The sequence below is a fragment of the Lynx rufus genome, unplaced genomic scaffold (genome assembly GCF_022079265.1).
Source record: "Lynx rufus isolate CCGP_SWC_20201006 ecotype Redwood Valley unplaced genomic scaffold, mLynRuf1.p SCAF_4, whole genome shotgun sequence".
NCBI classification, from domain to species: domain Eukaryota; kingdom Metazoa; phylum Chordata; class Mammalia; order Carnivora; family Felidae; genus Lynx; species Lynx rufus.
In genome coordinates, this window is record NW_025814856.1 from 164,868,438 (window position 1) to 164,890,050 (window position 21,613).

Sequence of the window (21,613 nt, forward strand, 5' to 3'; positions counted from 1 at the left end):
GTGCTAGATCCGTGTTATCTATCAATCCTCGAGAATCTTGTTTGACCTTCAGAACAACCTGTGTGCTTGTTGTTATCATCTCAGAGGCAAGGACACAGTCTCAGAGGGTGAGTGTGGTTCTCTCCATTACAGCAGCTGGTCAGGGCAAACCCCAGGTCTTCTGACCCAAAGTCCAATTAATGCAGCCTTCCTCTGGCTCACATTGGCTCTACCCTTCATGCTTTGAAGACCATGATCCCTGGTAGAATAGAAGCCAAACGAGAGCTCAGCAGCTCTGTGTTTTCATCGGTTCCATTTCACCATCTGTCCCAGGTAGGGGGCCTCTTTCTTGTTTCTCTGAGCATAACTAAAATCTATTTTGAAAGTTGACCCGCCGTCACCTGGGAGCCTTAGTGCTGGGTGGCCATTAGCTTTCCTGACACTGGTTTTGCCTCTTCCCCTCTTTCATCGTGTCCTATGACCAGTCTAACAAGACTCAAGAATGTAGGTTTGAAGTTAGGCCAACCTGAGCTTGAATCTTGAATCTTGGCAATAGACTGGAGCCGGCTAGCTGTGTGAACTTGAGTGGCTCCGTTGATATGTACCTCAGTTTCTTGGGTAAACACCACCCTCCTGTCTCCCATGCGCTGTGTGGTCCCTCGCATTCCGCTTCAGGGACCCTCTGAGGAGCGGCAATCAGCAGAAGTGATGCTGTGCTGTTCCAGCTCTAGGTCAGAGGAAAACCTCTTTTAAGCTTTGGGAAGCTGTGAGCCATCATGGAAGAAGTCTGGTTGCTTGCTACCATGTGAAGAAGCTACGTGGAGAGGCATGGAGAAGAGGAGGAGGCCCCGCCACCCCAGAATCCCAGCTCAGCCTGGCCTTCCAGCTGTCCACACCAGGGCCACAGCCCCGGTGCACCAACCAGGCCAACCCGCAGGTGGAACGCAGCGTCCAGCTGAGTCTAGTCAGCCCACAGAATTATGACACCTAGGAAACCAAGTTGACAATAAATTTCATATATTGGGAAAAAAAAAGAATTATGACACCTAACCGGCCACTGTTTTAAGCCTGATCACTGTTTAAGGTGATCCTTGGAATATTAATTGTGGGGGGCAAAGGGTGAACTAATACACTAACAACTAATAGAGTGCCTAGCATGGTGCCCAGCACATGATAAGAGCTTCATATATAAGAGCAACTCTTATTTGATTTTGTCAAAACCCCAGGTGGTTTGAGAGCTCCTTTGAGGTTTAAGACTGACCTCTTGAACACATGCTCTTGACAAATAGGTCTTGAGGAGCTATCTGAATCATTGAAGATACAGTGATCTGGATCATCAACACCATGACCAGAGTTACCCTCCATTCACTCTCTACTTGAAGATAATAAATTGGCAGCCAGGGGCTGAACACTTACTAGGCAAATCAGGAGTTGAACCCACTGCCATGATGGCACCTTGGTTTTTGAGATCTCTATTGCCTTTACTCGGTCCCTGCTAAGGCTACCCTGGCTTGGTGTCCTGGAGCCAGGAGCTACTTGTAGACTCTGGGCCACTGGGAAGGTGACCTTCCCAGTGGGAGACAGGCTGTCCTTCTCGGGAGGACCCTGGGAAGACACAGCTTGCTTTGATGTGTAGGGCAAATAGGGTGGAGGGTCTACACTGTCCAGCCAGTCCCTTTGCCTCATACAGCATTTCTACTTCCATTGGCTAATCGTTCCAGTTGGCTAATTGTCCATGCAGGTCTGGACAAGAGAGAGGGTGGACCTGGGATGCCTAATCCAGCTTAGCCAGGGCTGCTCAAGGAATAAGGACAGGTGAAGACTCATCCTACCTTAGTTCATGTGAGCGTCTATAACAGAATACCATAGACCGGATGGCTTATAAACAACAGAAACTTATTTCTCACATTTCTGGATTCTAGAAGTCCAAATTCAAGGCACCAGCTCATTCAGTGTCTGGTGTGGACCTGTTTCCTGGTGTGTCCTCCCATGGCAAAAAGACTGAGGGAGCTCTCCGGGGTCTGTTTTATAAGGGCACTAATCCCATCATGAGGTCTCCACCCTCATGACCTCATCACCTCCCAAATGCCCTATGTCCATATACCACCACATTGGGATGAAGTTAGTACCAGGGAAATACTGAAATCAACACTCAAGAGGTATCTAATTCAATATTGCCAGACTCTGTTTCAACATATGAATGGCAGTGGGGAGCACAGATATTTAGTCGTAGCATACCCCACCAAGAACATTGGGGTGCTGATCTCCATGCAGGGATGACCCTGGAATTGTCCCCTGGCACACAGGAGTCAAGATAAGTCATGCTGCGGTCATATTCTTTTATAACTAGTCAGCTAAAACTCTTCCTTTGCAGTGATAACATGCAGTTGAAAGCCATTTTCGTACACAAGGTGTCACTTTGTTAAGGTATGAACACGTTGAGACTTTGATGCACGCTGGCGGAAGAATGGGGTCTCACTTTCCACAAGCTCATGAGGAAAGAGCAGCTTGGGCACAAAGACTAAGGTCGTTCTGATCGTCGTAGTCACCCACACTTCCTGGCGTGTCCTTCCTCAGACTGATCTGGGAGCTGGGGAAGCATGTGTTAGACAAGGGGATTCCAATGAGCAAATACCACCGAGTTCAGGGCCCCAAACACGTTCTCCTGAAGAACTCATTCAGGGATAGACAATGGGCACGGTACAACCCCTCTGTTACCAAATGTTCATGGCTACCATATTGAAGTTTATTTATTTATTTTTAGAGAGAGAACAAGTGGGAGAGGGACAGTGACAGAGAGACAGAGAGACAGAGAGAGAATCCCAAACAGGGTCCCTGCCTTCAGCGCGGAGTTCGATGCCAGGCTCAAACCCATGAACTGTGAGATCATGACCTGAGCCGAAACCAAAAGTCAGACGCTCAACTGACTGAGCCACCCAGGCACTCTGGGAATATATGTATGTAATGCTCATCTATAAAAACAACCTGTTCTCAGGCCCCTGAGTATCTAACAGTTTCTCTTCTCGTTTATGCATTCAGCAAAGCTTTCTTTGGAGCCAGGTTCTCGGCTCTGTGTGTTACAAGGTGAAGGGGCGCTGGGGTTTTCCCAGAGGAGCCGGGGCCCATCAGGGAGACGGGTAAATGAGCACACACAGGAGCACGGGGAGGGAGCGGTTGGTGCAGCAACTGCAGAAAACACTGGCCAGGACAGAGGCTGGGAATCCAGCTCTGGAAGTTGAGGAGGCCTTCCCAGGAAGTGGCATTTGACCTAAACCTTCCAGGAGGAGTTGAACTTGGTGGGATGGGAAGGGAAGGGGCATTGCAGGCCGAGAGGCCAGAGTTGGGCGGGAGAGGGGTGTCGGCAGTGGGGCAACCACCACAATGGCCGGAACAAGTGGAGCACGTGGCCCAGAGGCCAGGATGGCACGTGAGGTCAGAACAGGCAGCAAAGGTCTTCCTGGGCGATTCTAAAACATTGAGACCTTTATCCTGCAGCCCAAGGGAGGCGACGGGATTGAAAGCAGGTGAGTGACATTATCTACTTTGTTTACAGGAGAAGAAAATCAATTCAATTTGTCAAGATGCCCGGCATCAGGAATGTATGAAGTTGAACAGATGGGCATAGAAGGTGGGAGAATGAAAGGTACAGGGACTGGGGGCTTGATTCTTTGGCACAGAGATGGTGAGTGTTGCCATGAGGGTGGGGGGTTAAGGGGAAAGTGGCTAAAGCAACAATGGCAAATATGTAGCATGGGTGTCCCCATCTCCTTTCCTGTGCCTGTAGCAGACATTGCCAATCAATCACAGCACCGTTTCTTGCAGAGCCCAGTGCTGCAGAAGTCAAAGGAAAAGGTTTCTAGAAGATAGGATGGTCAACAGAGTCGAATGCTCCATGCAGTAAAAATGAACAGGACATAGACCAAAGGAGGCTGGTGACTTGATGTTCAGGAAGGCTCCAGAAGTTTCTTTCCCCTCGTACAGAAACTATTTTCTGTCGTTTTAGCATCATGTTTATTTTTCCTTTGATAAAAGTAAACTCACAGAATTTGAAAATAATAGTCACCTGTAATTTCACCTTGACTAGTAACATTTTGATGCGTGTATTTCCAATATTTCCTTATGATAGATTTTTAGAAGTCACCAAAATACCTAAAGATTTTAAAACTCCTGACATAATAAAGTGCATTTAGAAACATTTTACTAACTGGCATTACCACCAGCAGAGTATAAGGGTGTTAAGTGATGGCACAATTTTTGACTATCTTGTTTTTTCTGAAACTGATACAAATCCTTTATGGAAACCAGCTTATAATATTATAATATCATATGATATATGTGTATATGTATATACACACACATATTGGTATATATACTTGTGCATATACACACATATACATATGAATATCTTTCTTCAAATAATCTTAATGTTCTGGGCACCAATATCAATGCAAAAGGTTTTTATCATCCTTCCACAGGACAGTAATAAGCAAATCTCTTTCTCCCTTGCTTAGATGAAGAGAAAAGGAAACATCAAAGGAGCACATTGCTGACCTGGTAGACTGTGGGTTCTTAAAAATGAATCAGTGAATGAAATACTCTACTAGTGCTTACTTCATTCTTAGTGTCACAGGCACATGAGAAAAGTAATATTATCCCAATTTTACAAAGGAAGGGAGCTGAGACTTAATGAGGAGGGTAATTAACTTTCTCAAAGCCATGTAGTTAGTAAGTGGTAGAACCAGAATTCACAGGCCCCGCCTTAGTTGAGAGTGTGTATTTTCTGTCTGTACCATGAACTACATTGGAGAGAGAGAAAGAGAGAGCCAGCTGAGGGGTGCAGCTCTTTCGGAGGCTCGCTCTTGGTTTCTGGTCACTAATGTCTTGGTGGAGACCCCCAAGCCCCAATAGGAAACCCATCCTCTAAAGGCAGCCAGACTCCCTCTTCTCAGTCCGGGCGTGTTTGGGGACCATTTTAGCTTCTGAGCGCGCTCCGAGCACACCACTCTGCCCAAATCTGCACATGCTCACCATCTCAGGAGCTCTCTGAACCCTATACTTTTGGGGCTTTTATGGAGGCTTCACCACACAGACATGATAGATCATGAAGCCCATCTCCAGCCCCTCGCCCCTCTCAGGAGAGTGGGGGGCAGGGCTGAATGGCCCGAGTTTCTAATCATTGCCATCACCCGGGGAATCCCAAAAGATTTGGGGGTTTTGTGTCAGGAGCCAGGGCTGAAGACCAAATATTAGAAGCTCCTGGTGTACCTAAAACCCTTGTAATTTAGGAGCTCTGTGCCAGGAACCGGAGGCAGAGACCTGTATACATATATATACGTACATGTGTGTATATATATATGTATATATATATGTATATATATGTATATATATGTGTATATATATACATGTATATATATGTATGTATGTATATGTATATATACATGTATGTATATATAAGTACATGTATATATATATGTATATATATACATGTGTATATATATGTATATATAGGTAATATATACAGGTATATATATATGTATATATAGGTAATATATACAGGTATATATATGTATATATAGGTAATATTTACAGATATATATACGTATATATATGTATATGGGTAATATATGCGTATATATATACGTATATGGGTAATATATGCATATATATACGTATATGGGTAATATATGCGTATATATACGTATATGGGTAATATATGCATATATATGTATATATAGGTAATATATTGGTAATATATACATATATATATATATATATATTTTTTTTTTTCTGTTCTCTCACAGGGTGTTAGCCTGACATGTGGGACAAAAGCTGACTCTCGGGTCAGAGTTACTATATGATTGTGTAACAAAAACCCTTTACTGATGAATTGGGCAATGGGGAGCCTTCTTCTGAGAAGCCTTGAGGAGCGGGATTTCTCCCTGTGATAAACCTTCCTTTGGAGAGGCCCTTTGTTTACTGTCCTAGAACCCAGAATCTCGGAGCCTGCTTGGGGCCAACATCCACGTCACTAATGTATGGGCTGCAGAATCCGCCTTCGGTTTTTGCAAATCAAGAGATGCTAGATTTCCCCTCTTCCTGAGGTTGTTCTCTTTCTCTTTCTTTCTCTTGCTTTCACCCATCCTTTCTCGGGTGTGACCAGTGATTCCGTGCACCTGCGAACCTGTGCCCTTCTGCGTCTGGGTGGCCAGGAAGGAAGATACACTCCGTGACCTCCGCACAAAGACCTTACTGTTCTTTCACTGCGCCTCGGGCCGCTGGCTGGTTTCCGTGACCCCACTTACCTGGGACACTTCGACTCACAAGCCGGTTTCTCATGCTTCCTCCTTGGTTTCTGTTGGTCACAGCCCCCCCCCCCCCCCCGCTTGGTGATAACCCCAAAGCGGCCATGCTTGGGGCAGGCGGGACCAGATGTGATTGGACCCTGAGGCAGACTCGGCTTCCTGAGTTTCGGGGACAGCGAAACTTTAGACTGTCCCCACCTACCCTCTGGAAGAGCCCACCGAGGAGACCCCGCCACATGCTCCAGATCTCACTGCCTTATGGTTCCGCCCGAATGGGCCTCGGTGACCCACTTACCTAGTTTGGAACCATCCAGAGCCCTTCCACCCTGACCAGAGGGAATTTGACTCTCTCCAATTTTTTCTCTCTAGAGCATTAACTCCCTTCCTTATTTATGTTTTAAGTTGTGATAAAATACACGTGAAATTACCATTTTAACTGCTTTTAAGGGTACAGTTCCATAGTGTTAAGTCCATTCACGCTGTGGTGCAACCATCACCACCCCCCTCCAGAACTTTTTTCATCGTCCCCGAGTATAACCGTGTCCCCATTAAACAGTAATCCCCGTTCCCCTCCCCCAGCCCCTGGCAGCCACACTTCGTTCTGTCCCTGTGAATTTTCTGTCTCTAGATATCTCATATGACTGGAATCACACAGTATCTGTGACTGGCTTATATCACATAGCATAATGTCCTCGGGCTTCATCCATGTTAATGCATGTGACAGAATTACCGTCCTTTTGAAGGCTGAAAACTTTCCATGTATGTGTAGACCACAATTTACTTACCCATTCATCTGCCAATAGACACTTGGATATAGCTTTAATTTAACAAACATTTTTTGAGTGCCAATGATGTATCAGGCACGGTGTTTGCTCCTGGACACGAGATTGCTGTTGAGGTAGACTAGGAGGTCTGTGCCCTCCCGTAGGTGATGAAACACTAAATAATAATGCCAAAAGTAATGGCAGTTTCTTCCCAGTTCATGAAGACACCAGTGAGTATTCTTTTTTTTTTTTTAATGTTTATTTGTTTTTGAGAAAGAGAGAGACAGAATGTGAGCAGGGGAGGGGCAGAAAGAGAGGGAGACCCAGAATCCAAAGCAGGCTCCAGGCTCTGAGCCATCAGCACAGAGCCCAATGCGGGGCTCGAACTCATGGACTGTGAGATCATGACCTGAGCTAAAGTCAGGCACTCAACCGACTGAGCCACCCAGGCGCCCCAGCCAATGACTATTCTTAATTTATGTACCCTCCACAATTTTTGATAAAACCTTTGGCACCTGATTGAAAAGAATGAATAAGTGGCAGAAATGTTCACAGAAAAGCTTGAAACTCACCGTACCCGGTTATAATCTTTATAGGGGAAGCTTCTAATGGTAAGCTTGAATGACAGCTGTAAGATAGCCATGTTTATCACTAGCCGTACTGTTTGTAGCTGCAGTGATAAGAGCAGCTATGTCCGCATTTCTCAGTGTTCCGTGAACAAGCAGCAGGAGTTTTGGGTTTCCTGGGCCCTTCCAAGGTCGCAGACCCCAAGCACCTGGCCACAGGTCCCCGAGGACACTGTCTGTCCCCTGTGCTTCTGCACTCCACTGATCGATTTTCCTCTTGCTGCCATGTTGCTTTTTACTCTGCAACCATCTCATTAAACCGCACGTGTTAAACACCGTTCAGTTTACCACCGCACCCTGTGGTGCGTCTTCTTCACCGTGAGCGGTTGCTCTGCAGATTTCTGAACGCGTTCAAAGGGCCCTTGCCTTAGACAGAGGGCAGGCGGGAGCCTCTATCGGCGCCCTTTGCACTCCTGCAAAGCTTCCCAAGATGCTGTGTGTCCTTAGATCGGTTTATACAGTTACACATCTGGTTGCTGAACTGTTCTAGATCTCCCTCTTGTGGGCCATCTATGGAATGAAACACATTGTTTCCAATAGACGTGATAGAGTCTTGTAGGTTATAAGGAACCCATTTCTGCGAATCCTGTTTTAAACCTATACAAAGTGTATAAAGATCTAAAAATACCCGTGCACCCACGCACCAGCCTTATGAAACCTTAACATTTTGCCCCATATTTACTTTCATTTTTTTAACGTTTATTTATATTTAAGAGAGAGAGAGAGAGGGCGCGGGCGCGTGAGACAGAGCCGGAGCAGGCGAGGGGCAGAGAGAGAGGGAGAGAGGGAGACACAGAATCCGAAGCAGGCTCCAGGCTCCGAGCTGTCGGCACAGAGCCCGACGCGGGGCTCGAACTCATGAGTCAAAGTCAGAAGCTGAACAGACTGAGCCACCCAGACACCCCTCCACGTTTACTTGAAATCTTCAAAAAATAAAAATAAAGTAGAGAAGTCGCGGGCCCCTGTGTACCCTCCCTTTCTGCACCCTCCAGGTAACCACCACTCTGAATTTGTATTTGTTACACACAGGTTTTTCTATTTCTGATCCATATATATGTGGATCACACCGGGTGCGTTCTCCCACGGCCTGCTTTTCTTCCGCAGTGTTACGCTGTCGAAGTTCGTCCCTGTGGCTCTGACGTTCTCATTTTCCTCTCCTGTATAGTGTTGATTGTGTGACTACCACACTCTACTTACCAGGGCTTGCATCCTGGGGTATTTCGGTTGCTTGGAATTTTCGTCACGACAGACCAGGCCGCGGCCAGCCTTCTTACACTGCCTCCGGGTACATACGTGTGCGTTTCTCTAGGGTCCGTCCTGAGCGCGGGTCGCTGGGCCATGCAGCTCGTCTCCGTATTGCCAGATTGCCCTGGAAAGGACTGTCCTGTTTACATGCCCCCATTTTCCTGTCATCTGCCAGCGGGCAGCCAGGCGGGAAGGCGCAAGCCCCACCATTAACTGCGCGCTGCGTTATCCTCCTTGGCATGAACTCGCTTGTTTAGTCATGGAAATAACCTTCCGAGGCAGGAGGCAGGCAGAAGCACGTTTGCCAGAAACCAGAGAGGTCCAGGAATCTGCCCGAGGCCGCAAAGATAACAACAGGCAGAGCAGCAGTAAACCTGACCCACAGCTGTGCCGAGGAGGCCCTCAAAGAATCGGCCAGTGTGGGCTGGGGGTACAGGGGGTGCAAGGGGGTGCAGCGGGGGAGGGGGTGGATGGAGGGGAGACGCCCCTTCCGCTGCCACGTTGCCGAGAGCTGACAAAAGAATCGATATGCCCTCTAATTTTTGAAATCATGAAAGCCAGCATACAGACCCAAGAGCAAGGGCAATAAAATGAACAGGTGGGCAGAAGGGAGACAAGCAGGAATGAAAGGCATCTAGATAAAGGGGGGGAAAAACCTCACGGTTAGAAAATTACATCGGAGGGGCGGGTCTTGGTGGCTGCGCTGGTTAAGTGGCCGACTCTTGATGTCGGCGCAGGTCATGATCTCACGGTTCATGGGTTCAAGCCCCACGTCAGGTTCCATGCTGTCAGTGTGGAGCCTGCTTGGGATTCTCTCTCTCCCACTCTCCCTGTCCCTCCACGGCTTGCTCGCTCTCTCTCTCTCTCTCTCTCTCTGTCTCTCTCAGAAAATAAATAAATAAACATGAAAAAATTACGTTGGAAAACTTAATTTTCCAAATTCTGTATTAGCTTTCCTCTCAATCACTAGGAATCCGTGATCCTTTTAAGGTGGAAACCCACTTTCCCCGTGCTTGGAATCGCTGACTTCAGTCCTGTGTGCTGGGGCAGTGGTGGAGAAGGGCATATTTCCAGAGGCCCCGGCCTGGGTAGTTGACTGGAAGCAAAGAGAAAAACAGAAATGAGAGTTGAGTGAAATAAAAAAAAAAAAAAAAAGGGACCAGGGAAACATATGCCAACTCAACAGCTGGTCTCTGCTCAGCCCCCAAAGGATCTGTGCATTGTGTCTCTTGGGTTTGCACACTTTCTAAAGAAACTTCCCCCTTTTATTTTAAGTAAGAGAAGGACTTAAGAAGGACTTCCCTAGAAAACAATGGAAGCTGATATTTCATCTAAGGTTGGACGTGTACTTACAGGAGAAGAGTGCCAGGGGCTTGCCTGCTTCTGTTTTAGTTTTAGCCTCTATATTTTACAAAAGTATGCCGACCGTACATCAGCGTGTTTAATGTTTACTTAAAAAGAAAATGACATCTGAAATGGAACAGTCAAAGCGAACGAGAAGTGAATGTTCACAAGTGTTACAGGAAGTCGACAGGAAGCCAAAAGTGTGGGTATGGAAGTGAAAACCTTTTCAAAAAAGACATTAAGAGCAAAGTCGACGAGGGGGCCAGTTTTCTCAGCCTAAGACAAAGGGTATAAATCACTTCATGTACTTTTTTTCCTCCATTTTTTATGTGCGGTAAAGTACGCATAACATAAAATTTTATCATCTTAGCCACTCTTAAGTATCCAGTTCAGGGGTATAAAGTACATTATACCTCTCCGTCCCCACCGTCCATCCCCAGAACTCTTGTCATCTTGCAAAACGGAACAGTAACTCCCCATCCCCCCGCCACCCCCCCCCCACCCCCTGGGAACCACCGATCTACTTTCTCCATGATTTTGACTGCTCTAAACATCACGCGCAAGTGGAATCATACTTGTCTTGTTGTGTGTGGCTTGTTTCATTTAGCCTCACGTCTTCAAGAATCATTCATGTTGCAGCAGGTGTCAGAATGTCCTTTTTAAGGCTGAATAAGATTCCATTGCACGTGTTTGAGCATCTCTTATGCTTTGCCTCCCTCTCTGAAACTATTTTGCCCCCTCGCCCTCCCCCCATGGTCTTCTGTTAAGTTTCTCAAGTTCCACATAGGAGCGAAAACGTACGGTGTCTGTCTTTCTCTGCCGGACCTATTTCATTTGGCATAATGCCCTCCAATTCCATCCGCATTGGTGCAAATGGCAGGGTTTCATTCTTTCTCATGGCCAAGTAGTATTCCATTGTATATATAAACCACATCTTCTTTATCCATTCATCCACTGATGGACATTTAGGCTCGTTCCATAATTTGGCTGTTGTTGAAAGTGCTGCTATAAACATTGAGGTACAAGTGCCCCTGTGCATCAGCATTCCTGTATCCCTTGGGTAAATTCCTAGCAGTGCTATTCCTGGGTCATAGGGTAGATCTCTTTTTAATTTTTTGAGGAACCTCCACACCGTTTTCCAGAGTGGCTGCCCCAGTTTGTATCCCAACAGTGCAAGAGGGTTCCCATTCCTCCACATCCTCGTCAGCATCTCTAGTCTCCTGATTTGTTCATTTTAGCCACTCTGCCCGGCGTGAGGTGGTTATCTCAATGTGGCTTTGATTTGTATTTCCCGCATAATGAGTGATGTGGAGCATCTTTTCAACAAACTCAGGTGAAGGGGGCAGGGAAGAGGGGAAAATGGGTGATGGACATTGAGGAGGACACTTGTTGGAATGAGCACGGGGTGTTTTCTGTAAGCGATGAATCACGGGAATCTACCCCCGAAACCAAGAGCATACTGTATACACTGTATGTTAGCCAACTTGATAATAAATTGTGTTAAAAATAGTAACAATAATAATAAAAGCTAGAAAATGAAAAAAAAAAAGAACTATGGCAAGAGGGCGCCTCGGTGGCAAAAAAAAAAAAAAAAGATTCCATTGTACGTGGATAACACATTTTGCTTACTCATTCATCCATTGATGGACACTTGGGTTCCTTCCAGTTTAAGCTATTCTAAATAATGCAGAATCAAGAGTACTGTTTGCCATGTGAACCAAGCTATCGACATCAGAAGTCTCCAAATAGACCTTCTCATTAAATCATTAGTATTTTGAATAACTAACCTAGAACCCTAAAATTCATGTAATTCTCATCTTTAGAGCATCATTGGTAGATGTTCTTGGCATCCCAGAACCAAAGATTCTATTTTGTTTTGTTTTGTTTAAATTAATTGAAAGAGAAAACCAATTGTTCACCCAAGAGGCCACTGATTAACATCTACCAAAAGCAATTTGGGGGGCACCTGGGTGTTAACCATCTGACTCTTGATTTTGGCTCAGGTCATGATCTCACGGTTTGTGGGTTCAAGTTCCGTGTCAGGCTCTGCACTCACAGCACGAAGCCTGCTCAGGATTCTGTCTCTCTCTCTCTCTCCCAAAATAAATAAATAAACTTAAAAAAAAAAAAAAGCAATTTTGGTATTATTTATCCAGGGGAACTGGTCTCATTTGGCCAAATCTGTTAATAGAATTTGAACCAATGTCTTGAACAATGTCTTCTTCCCCATTGGAGATGTGAGCCACTCTACAATAGGGACCACAGTTTCTTTCTCTGTGTTCCTGGGGTAGCCTACCACAGGTCTCAGTACACAGTGCCTTTAGCTACTCTAACCGGGAGGTAGGTGTGTAAAGACAAAAAAACAAAAAACAAAAAAAACCAACTTCCTCCACCCCCAAATATTCACGTTTTGTCATTCTTTTGTCTTACACTCATTGTTATAACCTTGACTCAAATAAGCGAAACACTGGTGTACAATTGAAGCAGTCAGCAACATGGCCTATCCAACAAGATGGTCCTCCTTGGATATTAGCCAAAGGAAGGTCCCTGCCTGACACTTATTACCAGAGTCTCCCTTCTCCCCAACTCCACATCTCCAGCTCTGGGCCCAAAATAATCCCCCACATTCTAAGATAGCAGGTCATGAATTTCTAGGGGAACCTCTCAAATCACAACCCCACCCATAATTGCCCACTTCCATGGGAAAACTTACTACGTGGTTATTAACGGCCATGCTTAGACCCTGAGATGGTCAGATCCAAAAGGATGGTCACAGTGGATGCTTTTAATGGTTGGGAACCAGAGTGGATGGGGACTGGATTCTTCCGAAGGGTTCTCAAGACAAAGGAGAGCATATGTTGGCAAGTCTGACCAATAGCATATGGAGGAATTGAGAAGAACAGTGTGTGGGGAAGGTCTGTAGACCTTTGTCGCTGGAGCAAAGAATCAGTCAGAAAGGAGTTTTTAGATGAATGAGCCCAGCAGGGCTGGTGGGAGGGAACCAGGCAGAGCTGGGACTAAGGCTCCTTCATTAATTTTTAATTCTCTTTTTCCCTCCTCCTTCCTTTTGTTTCCTTTTTACCACCAAAGATATTCACCTTTGGACATTGCTTACCAAGTCCTTTGTCTTAAGAGTGACAATTATTTGAGGGTTTACTGAGTGAACGTCTACTGGCACCTATCACATGACATAGCATCGTAGAGCACAGAAATGGATGAGTGTGGGGCCCTTTCCTCCAAGAGCTTACAACCCGCCCCCCACCCCGCCCAGATGCCTGGGGTGGTATGTGATAATTGGCAAATTTATACTCAGATGTTTTTGCCCATTTTGTTTTGATTTGCATTTCCTATTTCTGCTTCTCTGCCTTTTGGTGTTTGGATTTTTTTCCTGCCCTTTGTTTTAAGCATTGCCTTTATCCCTCAGAAGACACAGGCCCAGAAAGATGGTTTCCCAGTCTGAAGTCTTAACCTAGCTTAAGAAATCCATGTTTCCCTTTTCCTCCTCAGACTGAGAGTAACACTCTGGGCTGCTTTGTTTCTCCTTGTAATTGTTTAATTAGAATCAACTAGGAGGAAACTTGCCTACTCATTTGAGAGAAAACATGCACTGTTTCAACCTCCTAATTTCCTTTTATCCTTAGGGAAGTTTCCAGGCTTTCTGGTCACCCCACAGGATTTACCTCCATTGTCACACGTGCACTTTGCTCTCACCCCCATGTTCCCTCCCCTCTGCAATCTTTATCTTCCTTCTCTTAACCTCTTCTCTTCAGCACCTACCAGCTCCCTAGTGTCGTCATGAGTTTGTTCTATGCCTTCTGTTTTGTTTTGTTACATTATTCTTTCCCCTAATGAATCGTTTCTGGCAACAGTGCCCCCTGACTCTTGGGTCGGGACACCAGGCTGTAACAACTCAGTACACTTTTTATCTTGTATCTTCCCCTAATTTCTCACATGATTCTTGTCTCCCTTAAGCAACTCCTGCGTGGTACCCATGACTTCCTTGTCCTTTATACCTACAGAAAAATACCGGACATCTAGAATGTTCTCTGTTCTCTCATTCCTGGTTCTCCAGGGACAACCCAACCCACCACATACTTTGAAGCAGATGTTGGGTCCCCGGCAAAACAGGGTCAGCCTCCTCAGTGAGGGAAAGGTCAAATCTGCTCAGACGTGTTAAGAAGAAATTTCGCAAGCATTTGGCTGAACTTGTGTACTAATATCTAAATATTGAGTAATATAGAGTAAAAAATTAAAAGGCAGCCAAACAACACTTTGGCTCATCTTTGGGTCCCTTGAGAGGTGTTCTGAAAGCTTATTTTTATCATGTTTATTTCCAAAAAAAAAAAAAAAAAGCTAAAAATGAGACTGAGCCTAGATTTTTCCCAATAGGAGGCTTTTCCTATTTCCTTGGTTGAGGAATGAGGATTCTAAGACTCTCTGGAAGGACCCAATGAACTTTGGAAGTCCTGGATTCCACCTGCTGCTTGGAGCTTCTAAGCAGGAACCTCCAGCTGCTGGTGATGCCCTGTGTGATGTCATAGGACTTTGTGACACGGCCTGATGCTACATCATGTGTATGCAGTACAAGGCGGGCAGGGTCACCCAGTACAATCAAGTATTTTCTCAGAATCCAGGCCATTCAGGAAAAAAAAAATCTCATCTTTCAGATCGTTCAGCCTAACCCCTGCCTAATTTCACCTGCGACTCAGCTTAGACAACGTATCAACTACAGAGCGGCCAATGTCTCAGTGGTAGGTGGGTGGCCTCGGCACGCTGAGAAAAATGGGAACAAAGTTGGGGGGGTGGGGTGCCTTCCACCTGCATTCAGTGGAAGCGACACATCAAATCGCTGAATCTTGAATGGGATGCTGGCTCTGGGGATTAGGATTAAGATCTGATTTGTAATAAGAGGCTGGGCTATACCACTCTAGAGGTAGACTGGGCATTATAATGACTTCAGTTCTTGAAAATCTGATCATTTATAGAGAATTTAGTTGTGACAGCATAGCCATGTTTTCTTGACCCTAAAAACTCACACTTTAAAACAAACTCGATGGCTGTGAATCGAGATTTAGTTTAGGGCTTTGGTTTTTCAGCGTGTACATGTGTGCGTGAGCGTATGTGCGCGTGTATATGTTTGGTGGGAGTGGGGGTGGGGGAGAGATGAGGTGCATATTCCAGAGAACCAGGGGGAGCTCTGCTTTACGAAGACATTGCATAAGAAAGCTTACATTAGTAAAATTTAAAAAAAAATGGAGGAGGCTAATTTTCCTACGCGTTCACACGTAGAGAAGTTGATCCAAATTTTCTTAATATACGAGAATCCTGGGGCGCCTGGGTGGCGCAGTCGGTTAAGCGTCCGACTTCAGCCAGGTCACGATCTCGCGGTCCGTGAGTTAGAGCCCCGCGTCGGGCTCTGGGCTGATGGCTCAGAGCCTGGAGCCTGTTTCTGATTCTGTGTCTCCCTCTCTCTCTGCCCCTCCCCCGTTCATGCTCTGTCTCTCTCTGTCCCAAAAATAAATAAACGTTGAAAAAAAAAATTTTAATATACGAGAATCCTTCTAGACAATATGGATTTATTTTCTTTTCCGGTTTTAGTCCTAGCATGACCCCACATGTGTATTTTGTGTATGCAATCTGCCTCCCCTCACTTGTGTTTTTCGTTAGCTTCTAATTGCTTTTGGTGTTCAGTGGAAATTAAAAGTGTCAAAATGTGACTTTTAATCTCTAGAAGTGGGGTTAATAGAAGTTAAACGGCTTCATTCTCTTCCCACTTACTTGAATCTGCCCATTTCTCCCTGTTAGAGGCTGTCTTCTTCTCTTACACATTTGACACTTTTTCTTTGCATAATCGAATATTGCATTTTTGAAGAGTAATTCTTCCAGTCCATGGGCCTTCGTTGTGCAACCTAGATCTCTGTCAGGGTGTTAAATCCTATGTCTTGGGAGGATGCCCCTATATGAATAAATGCCCCAATTTTATTGTTATTATTATCATGTTTTATTTTGAGAGAGAGAGCGAGCATGTGTGCACAAGTTGGGGAGGGGCACAGAGAGAGGGAGGAGGGGGAGAGAGGGAATCCCGAGCAGGCTCCACACTCAGCCGGAGCCCGATGTGGGGCCCATCTCATGGACCACGAGATCACGACCTGAGCAGATATCAAGAGCGGGAGGCTTAACCGACTGAGCCACCCAGGCGCCCCTCCCCCAATCCAATCTTACACCCCCTCCCTTGATCTAGGATCTTCAGGTCTCAGCCCCTGCACCGGACGCTGATCCGGTTGGATCCTGATGCCTGGGTTCTGCAGTTCCCTGGGGACACGCTCTTTCCTCCCTGCGCAGGACTAGCACATTCCCAGCCAGGCTATGCTGTCACTTGACCCTAATTATTGATCTGGCGGTCAGGAGAGGACCGGGGGTGGGGGGATCCAGCGGAAGGTCGTGCGTGGCTTGCCAAGCATCCTCAAGCACAGGAGCAATGGGCCATTTCTGTAGGTCCAGAGGGTGGGTCCTCATGGCCCTCCACCCACACACCCCCATCCCAAGTCTTAGCTTCTCCCTCCTTCCCTGGAGTCACCTTCCTTGGAGTCTCGCTGCCCTATCACCAAGCCCTGCACATGAGTCTCAGCTTTCTCTGCCCTTCCAACGTAGGAGATGCGAGTCCCTTCGTGTGTTGCCAAGGAAGTCAGGTTGATACTTTGCCTTAAAGTGGTGACTCGTCACCCTCAGCCTTTCTCTTGTCTTTCTCAAATGCGTCTGTAGCACCCAACAGCAGCCATTTTGATTCCTCAGCTTTTATAATTACTTTTCCCTGCTCCCAGCTCCCAAATGCACCAACCAGAGCTTTCCTTCCCACCAGTTGGCCACTGGTGAAGCCGTAACTAGTGCACTGCTCCAGCCTGCTGGGTTCTAGTCGAACGCTGCCTTTCCACCAGCCTGGGGGGGGGGGGCGGGGGGGTCCTTAAGGGCAGCGGGTGAGCGGTGATGCACCATTTTGGTGTCTGTTTCGCAGGACCACCCCACTACCAACTTTCGTAGGTCAAGTTCCTCAGAAACAGACTTTGGGACTGAGATTTGCGTGCGGGCACTTTATTGGCATGGGTTTGGGGGAACACCTGCAAGCAAAGGAAACTGGGTCAAGCAATGTTAACCTTAAAAATAAAGCTGCTGCGGGGCGTCTGGGTGGCTCAGTTGGTTAAGCCTCCGACTTGGCTCAGGTCGTGATCTCACAACTGGTGGGTTCCAGGCCCCCCCCATCCCCACCCCCATCTGGCCCTGGGCTGACAGCTGGAGCCTGGAGCCTGCTTCGGATTCTGTGTCTCCATCTCTCCCTCCCCCTTCCCCACTCCTACTCTTTGTCTCAAAATAAACATTTAAAAGTAAAAATAAAAATAATAAAACTGCCTGTTATCTTGCCAGCAAAAATGGATTTATTTGGTAATAGTGGAGAACCGCCAAACTGCAGAAGCACGGCAAAACCACAGGCAAGTCTGGAGACGAAAGAAGAGGCTCTTTTATAGAGGAAAGGGGGAAGTCGGGAAGGCTGCTGTAAACTAAGAGTTCATTGGAGTAAACTGGACGTTCACAGTATAGCGGCTTCTCATTGGCTGAGCTGTGACTGTCCCTCATTGGCTGGGCTGTTGCCGGGGGAGGAGGGAACCTTCCGTCCTCCTGCAGAGATAGTAGAGTGCTGGTCCTCTGCAAGATGCTCCAGGAGTTGGGTCTACAGTTGACGAGGAGTGCTGGAGATGAGAGCGCCCCCTGCCGGCCTCCTGACTCCATTCTGAACAAAGTTTCCTTTCCTTCATTTTCACAACAGAAAGAGGTTAGACAGCGATGTGGTTGCAACAGGGACCTCTGTGGAAATCTCTGGGCCGGATGAGTCCTCAGAGTCATCTCAAGTTGAAATACGCAAGTTAGGCTCATCAGCCAGTCTTTAAACATGAGTTCCCTCAGGGAGGGGGAAACTTTGGACAAAGCCGCTTGCCCCCACCAGCGGTAACTCTGGGGGAGGGACTCAACCATGAGCCAGTACTCGGGCAGCGGGGTCCCACGCCGTGACCTGGTGGCACCACCGCGTAAGACATCGTATCCAGGTGTGTTCAGGTGTTTGGGGGGCAAGGTGCTGACCGGGTGGTTTGATGCCATGGAATTGTTGTGGGTCCTGAGTCCTGTGGGGGAAGGATGGGTCTCTGCTGTGAACAAGAGCGGTTAAGAGCCAGAGCGGGTGGGCAGGTTGGTTCCTAGTGCTGGCCCGAGGTCTACACTTCAGAAGCCCGCCTCTTCCCTCGAGTCCTAGAAAGGGTAAAAATGGGAGACGATACTACATGGTCAAATGTGGAGGAAGATACTTGAGTCAGAGCGTGAGGAGGACCCACACCAGGAGGTCCTAGAAAGAGAGTGATGCTGGGGAGCTTGGGGTTCGTATCCTTGATTCCCTCTTCCAGCCGCCAGGCAGTCACTTGATTTAAAAGGTTGGGGTGGGAGAGAAACGCTGCTATATACGCATGTGTTTATTACAATGATGCCATTTGATAGACACAGTTTGCAATCCTTATTTTAAATTTTTTTTCCAAAGTAATGTATACACAAAAAAATAAAACCAAATCTTATAAAGAGAGTCAGCGGGCCCCTGCCCAGTTCCACCCTAATCCCCAGTTCAACTCTCCAAAAGCAATGGCTTTAGACTCTTTTAATATATTTCTTATGACAGTTAAACCTTCATATTTTAAATAATATTCCTAGGCTTCTGCTTCTTGGCTTGTTTTGCACATTAACTTCATTTTTCTTACGTGACTTCCATTTTTTTTTAATCTTAGCTTTCCCCACCCCCACCCCAGCACCTGGGTGGCTCCGTGGGTTAAGTATCCGACTCTTGATTTCAACTCAGGTCGTGATCCCACAGCTGCCACATTTTCCCCATGAATCTATGTGATGTTTTGATTAATACGGTAGCCAGTGCCTACATCTTCATCATTCTACAAACATCGTTCCTTAATTTTTACCACCAGATAGGACACCGACTTGCACTTGCCTGCCCCAAAGAATCTATCAAATCTGATATTCTTTTGACCCATCTCCTTTTAGGGGAGGGGTTGAGTGCCAGAGCTCACCAGAGCCCCCATTCCAATGTGGGCTACCTCTTTCCTGGGCCGGATCCGCTATCTTGGGTCACTTCCCTTGGTGTGAAGTGATCTTCTGAATACCCGTTTTAAGAGGTTTTGCTAATAGAAAATGAGATCGACTTTAGCGCATCAAAGTATATGATACATACGTAGAAATGTTTCTGTTTTTAAAACACTGAAAATTGAATTCAAACCAAGTAGATGATCTATAAGGCATGGGAATATCTAACATAGCTTCTTTTAAATTCTTCTGATTTAGGAAATTAACAAATGAGCCTTCAAAAATGCGAGGTTTACAATGAGAGGCATTTTAATTCAAACTTTACTGTATGGATCCTTGACATTTGGGATCTGGACAGCTCTGTTGTGTGTATTTATTAACCACAATCATGTGAGCAACTTGGAGAAGAAAACCCAGGAGCCTGCCTCAATTTGGTCCCTTGAAAAAAAATTTCATCGGCAAGTTACTCATGGCTCAGAGGAAATTCCAAGACCATATGTGAGATTTGAAAGTCCTGATGAAGAAGAAACCAAACCACAGAAATCCTTTTTCAAATGGAGTAAGTATTTTGATTTTCTCCGTTAGCCATTTTAAGGGGAAGTATTTTTACTACATGCAAATTTTAGGGAAGGCACAAGCAGGGGAGAAGGGCAGAGGGAGAGACAGAGAATCTTAAGTAGCCTCCACGCTCAGCATGGAACCCGACACAGGGCGTCATCCTACAACCCTGGGATCATGACCTGAGCTGAAATCAAGAGTCGGACACTCAACGGAATGAGTCACCCAGGCGCCCTGCAATATTATACATTTTTAATGTATTTGTAGATACTCTGCAATGAATTGCAATGCTGAGGTAAACATGGATTACAAGGCTTCATGTGGACATATTTTGTTTCTCTTATGTCAACACCTAGGTTTGGGACAGATGGGATTTAGGTAGATATATGCTTAACTTTAAAAAAAATGACGAAGTGTGTTCCAAGGTAGGTGTGCCATTTAATATCCCTTCCCGCAGCATATGAGAATCCCTTTGCTCCAAATCTTCGCCAACATTTGACACGGTCAGCTTTTTAGGTGTTAGGTATTCGAATGGGTAAGCAATGGTATCGTTGTGATCTTAATTTGCATTTCCCTGAGGACTAATAACTTTGAGCACCTTTTCATGTGCTTAATGACCACCCATATATCATCTTTTGTAAAATGTCTCTTCCTGTCTTTTGTCCATTTTTAAATTGGGATGTTTGTCTTCTGATTTTTAAGACTTAAAAAAAAATTTTTTTTTAATGTTTTTATTTTATTTTGAGAGAGAGACTGACTGAGCCACCCAGGTGCCTCGATTTTTAAGACTTTTTATTTATTTATTCATTAAAAAAAATTTTTTTAACGTTTATTTATTTTGAGACAGAGAGAGACAGAGCATGAACGGGGGAGGGTCAGAGAGAGAGGGAGACACAGAATCTGAAACAGGCTCCAGGTTCTGAGCTGTCAGCACAGAGCCCGACGCGGGGCTCAAACTCACGGACCGCGAGATTATGACCTGAGCCAAAGTCGGCCGCTTAACCGACTGAGCCACCCAGGCGCCCCTTTTAAGACTTTTTAAAATGTATTTTGGATTTGAGGCCTTTGATATGTGAGTTGCAAATAGTACAAGTCTGTGCCATGTCTTTTTATTCTCTTTTTTTTATCGACAAAAAGCACTGTATTAGTTTTAGAGTAGAGCATAATGATTTGATATGTATATATATTGCAAAATAATCACCACAATGATTTTTGTTAACAGCCATCACACACACGGTTAAAATCTTTTTTCTTGTGATGAGATCTGTCTTGGCAACTTCCAAATATACAATATAGCATTGTTAACCATAGTCACTATGCTGTACTTTTTAAATTCTCTTTTCAGTGGTGTCATTCAAGGAGGACAATTTTATTTTATCCTTTTACTTTCTATTTTTCCTTATTTGGCTTTATTTATTTATTTTATATTATATTTATTCTGCTTTACTTATTGATTTCACTTATTTTTATTTATTTGTTTATTTACTTATTTACTTATTTATTTTTGAGGGAGAGAATCTTAAGCAGCCAGTATGGAGCCCTACTCAGGGCTCGATCCCACAACCCTGGGATCATGACCTGAGCTGAAATCAACAATGAGATGCTATGGGGCGCCTGGGTGGCTCGGTCGTTTGGGCGTCCAACTTCGGCTCAGGTCATGATCTCACGG

General features: G+C 45.7%; 1 protein-coding gene across 1 annotated transcript in view; it reads left to right on the plus strand.

The window, feature by feature from the left end:
* Nucleotides 1–19,683: 19,683 nt before the first annotated feature.
* GALNTL5 (polypeptide N-acetylgalactosaminyltransferase like 5) overlaps nucleotides 19,684–21,613 on the plus strand; it is a 51,719-nt gene continuing 49,789 nt past the window's right edge. Inside the window, exon 1 of the mRNA XM_047097682.1 lies at nucleotides 19,684–19,945. Within this exon, the coding sequence (XP_046953638.1) occupies nucleotides 19,684–19,945 (262 nt within the window). The remainder of the gene's footprint in view (nucleotides 19,946–21,613) is intronic.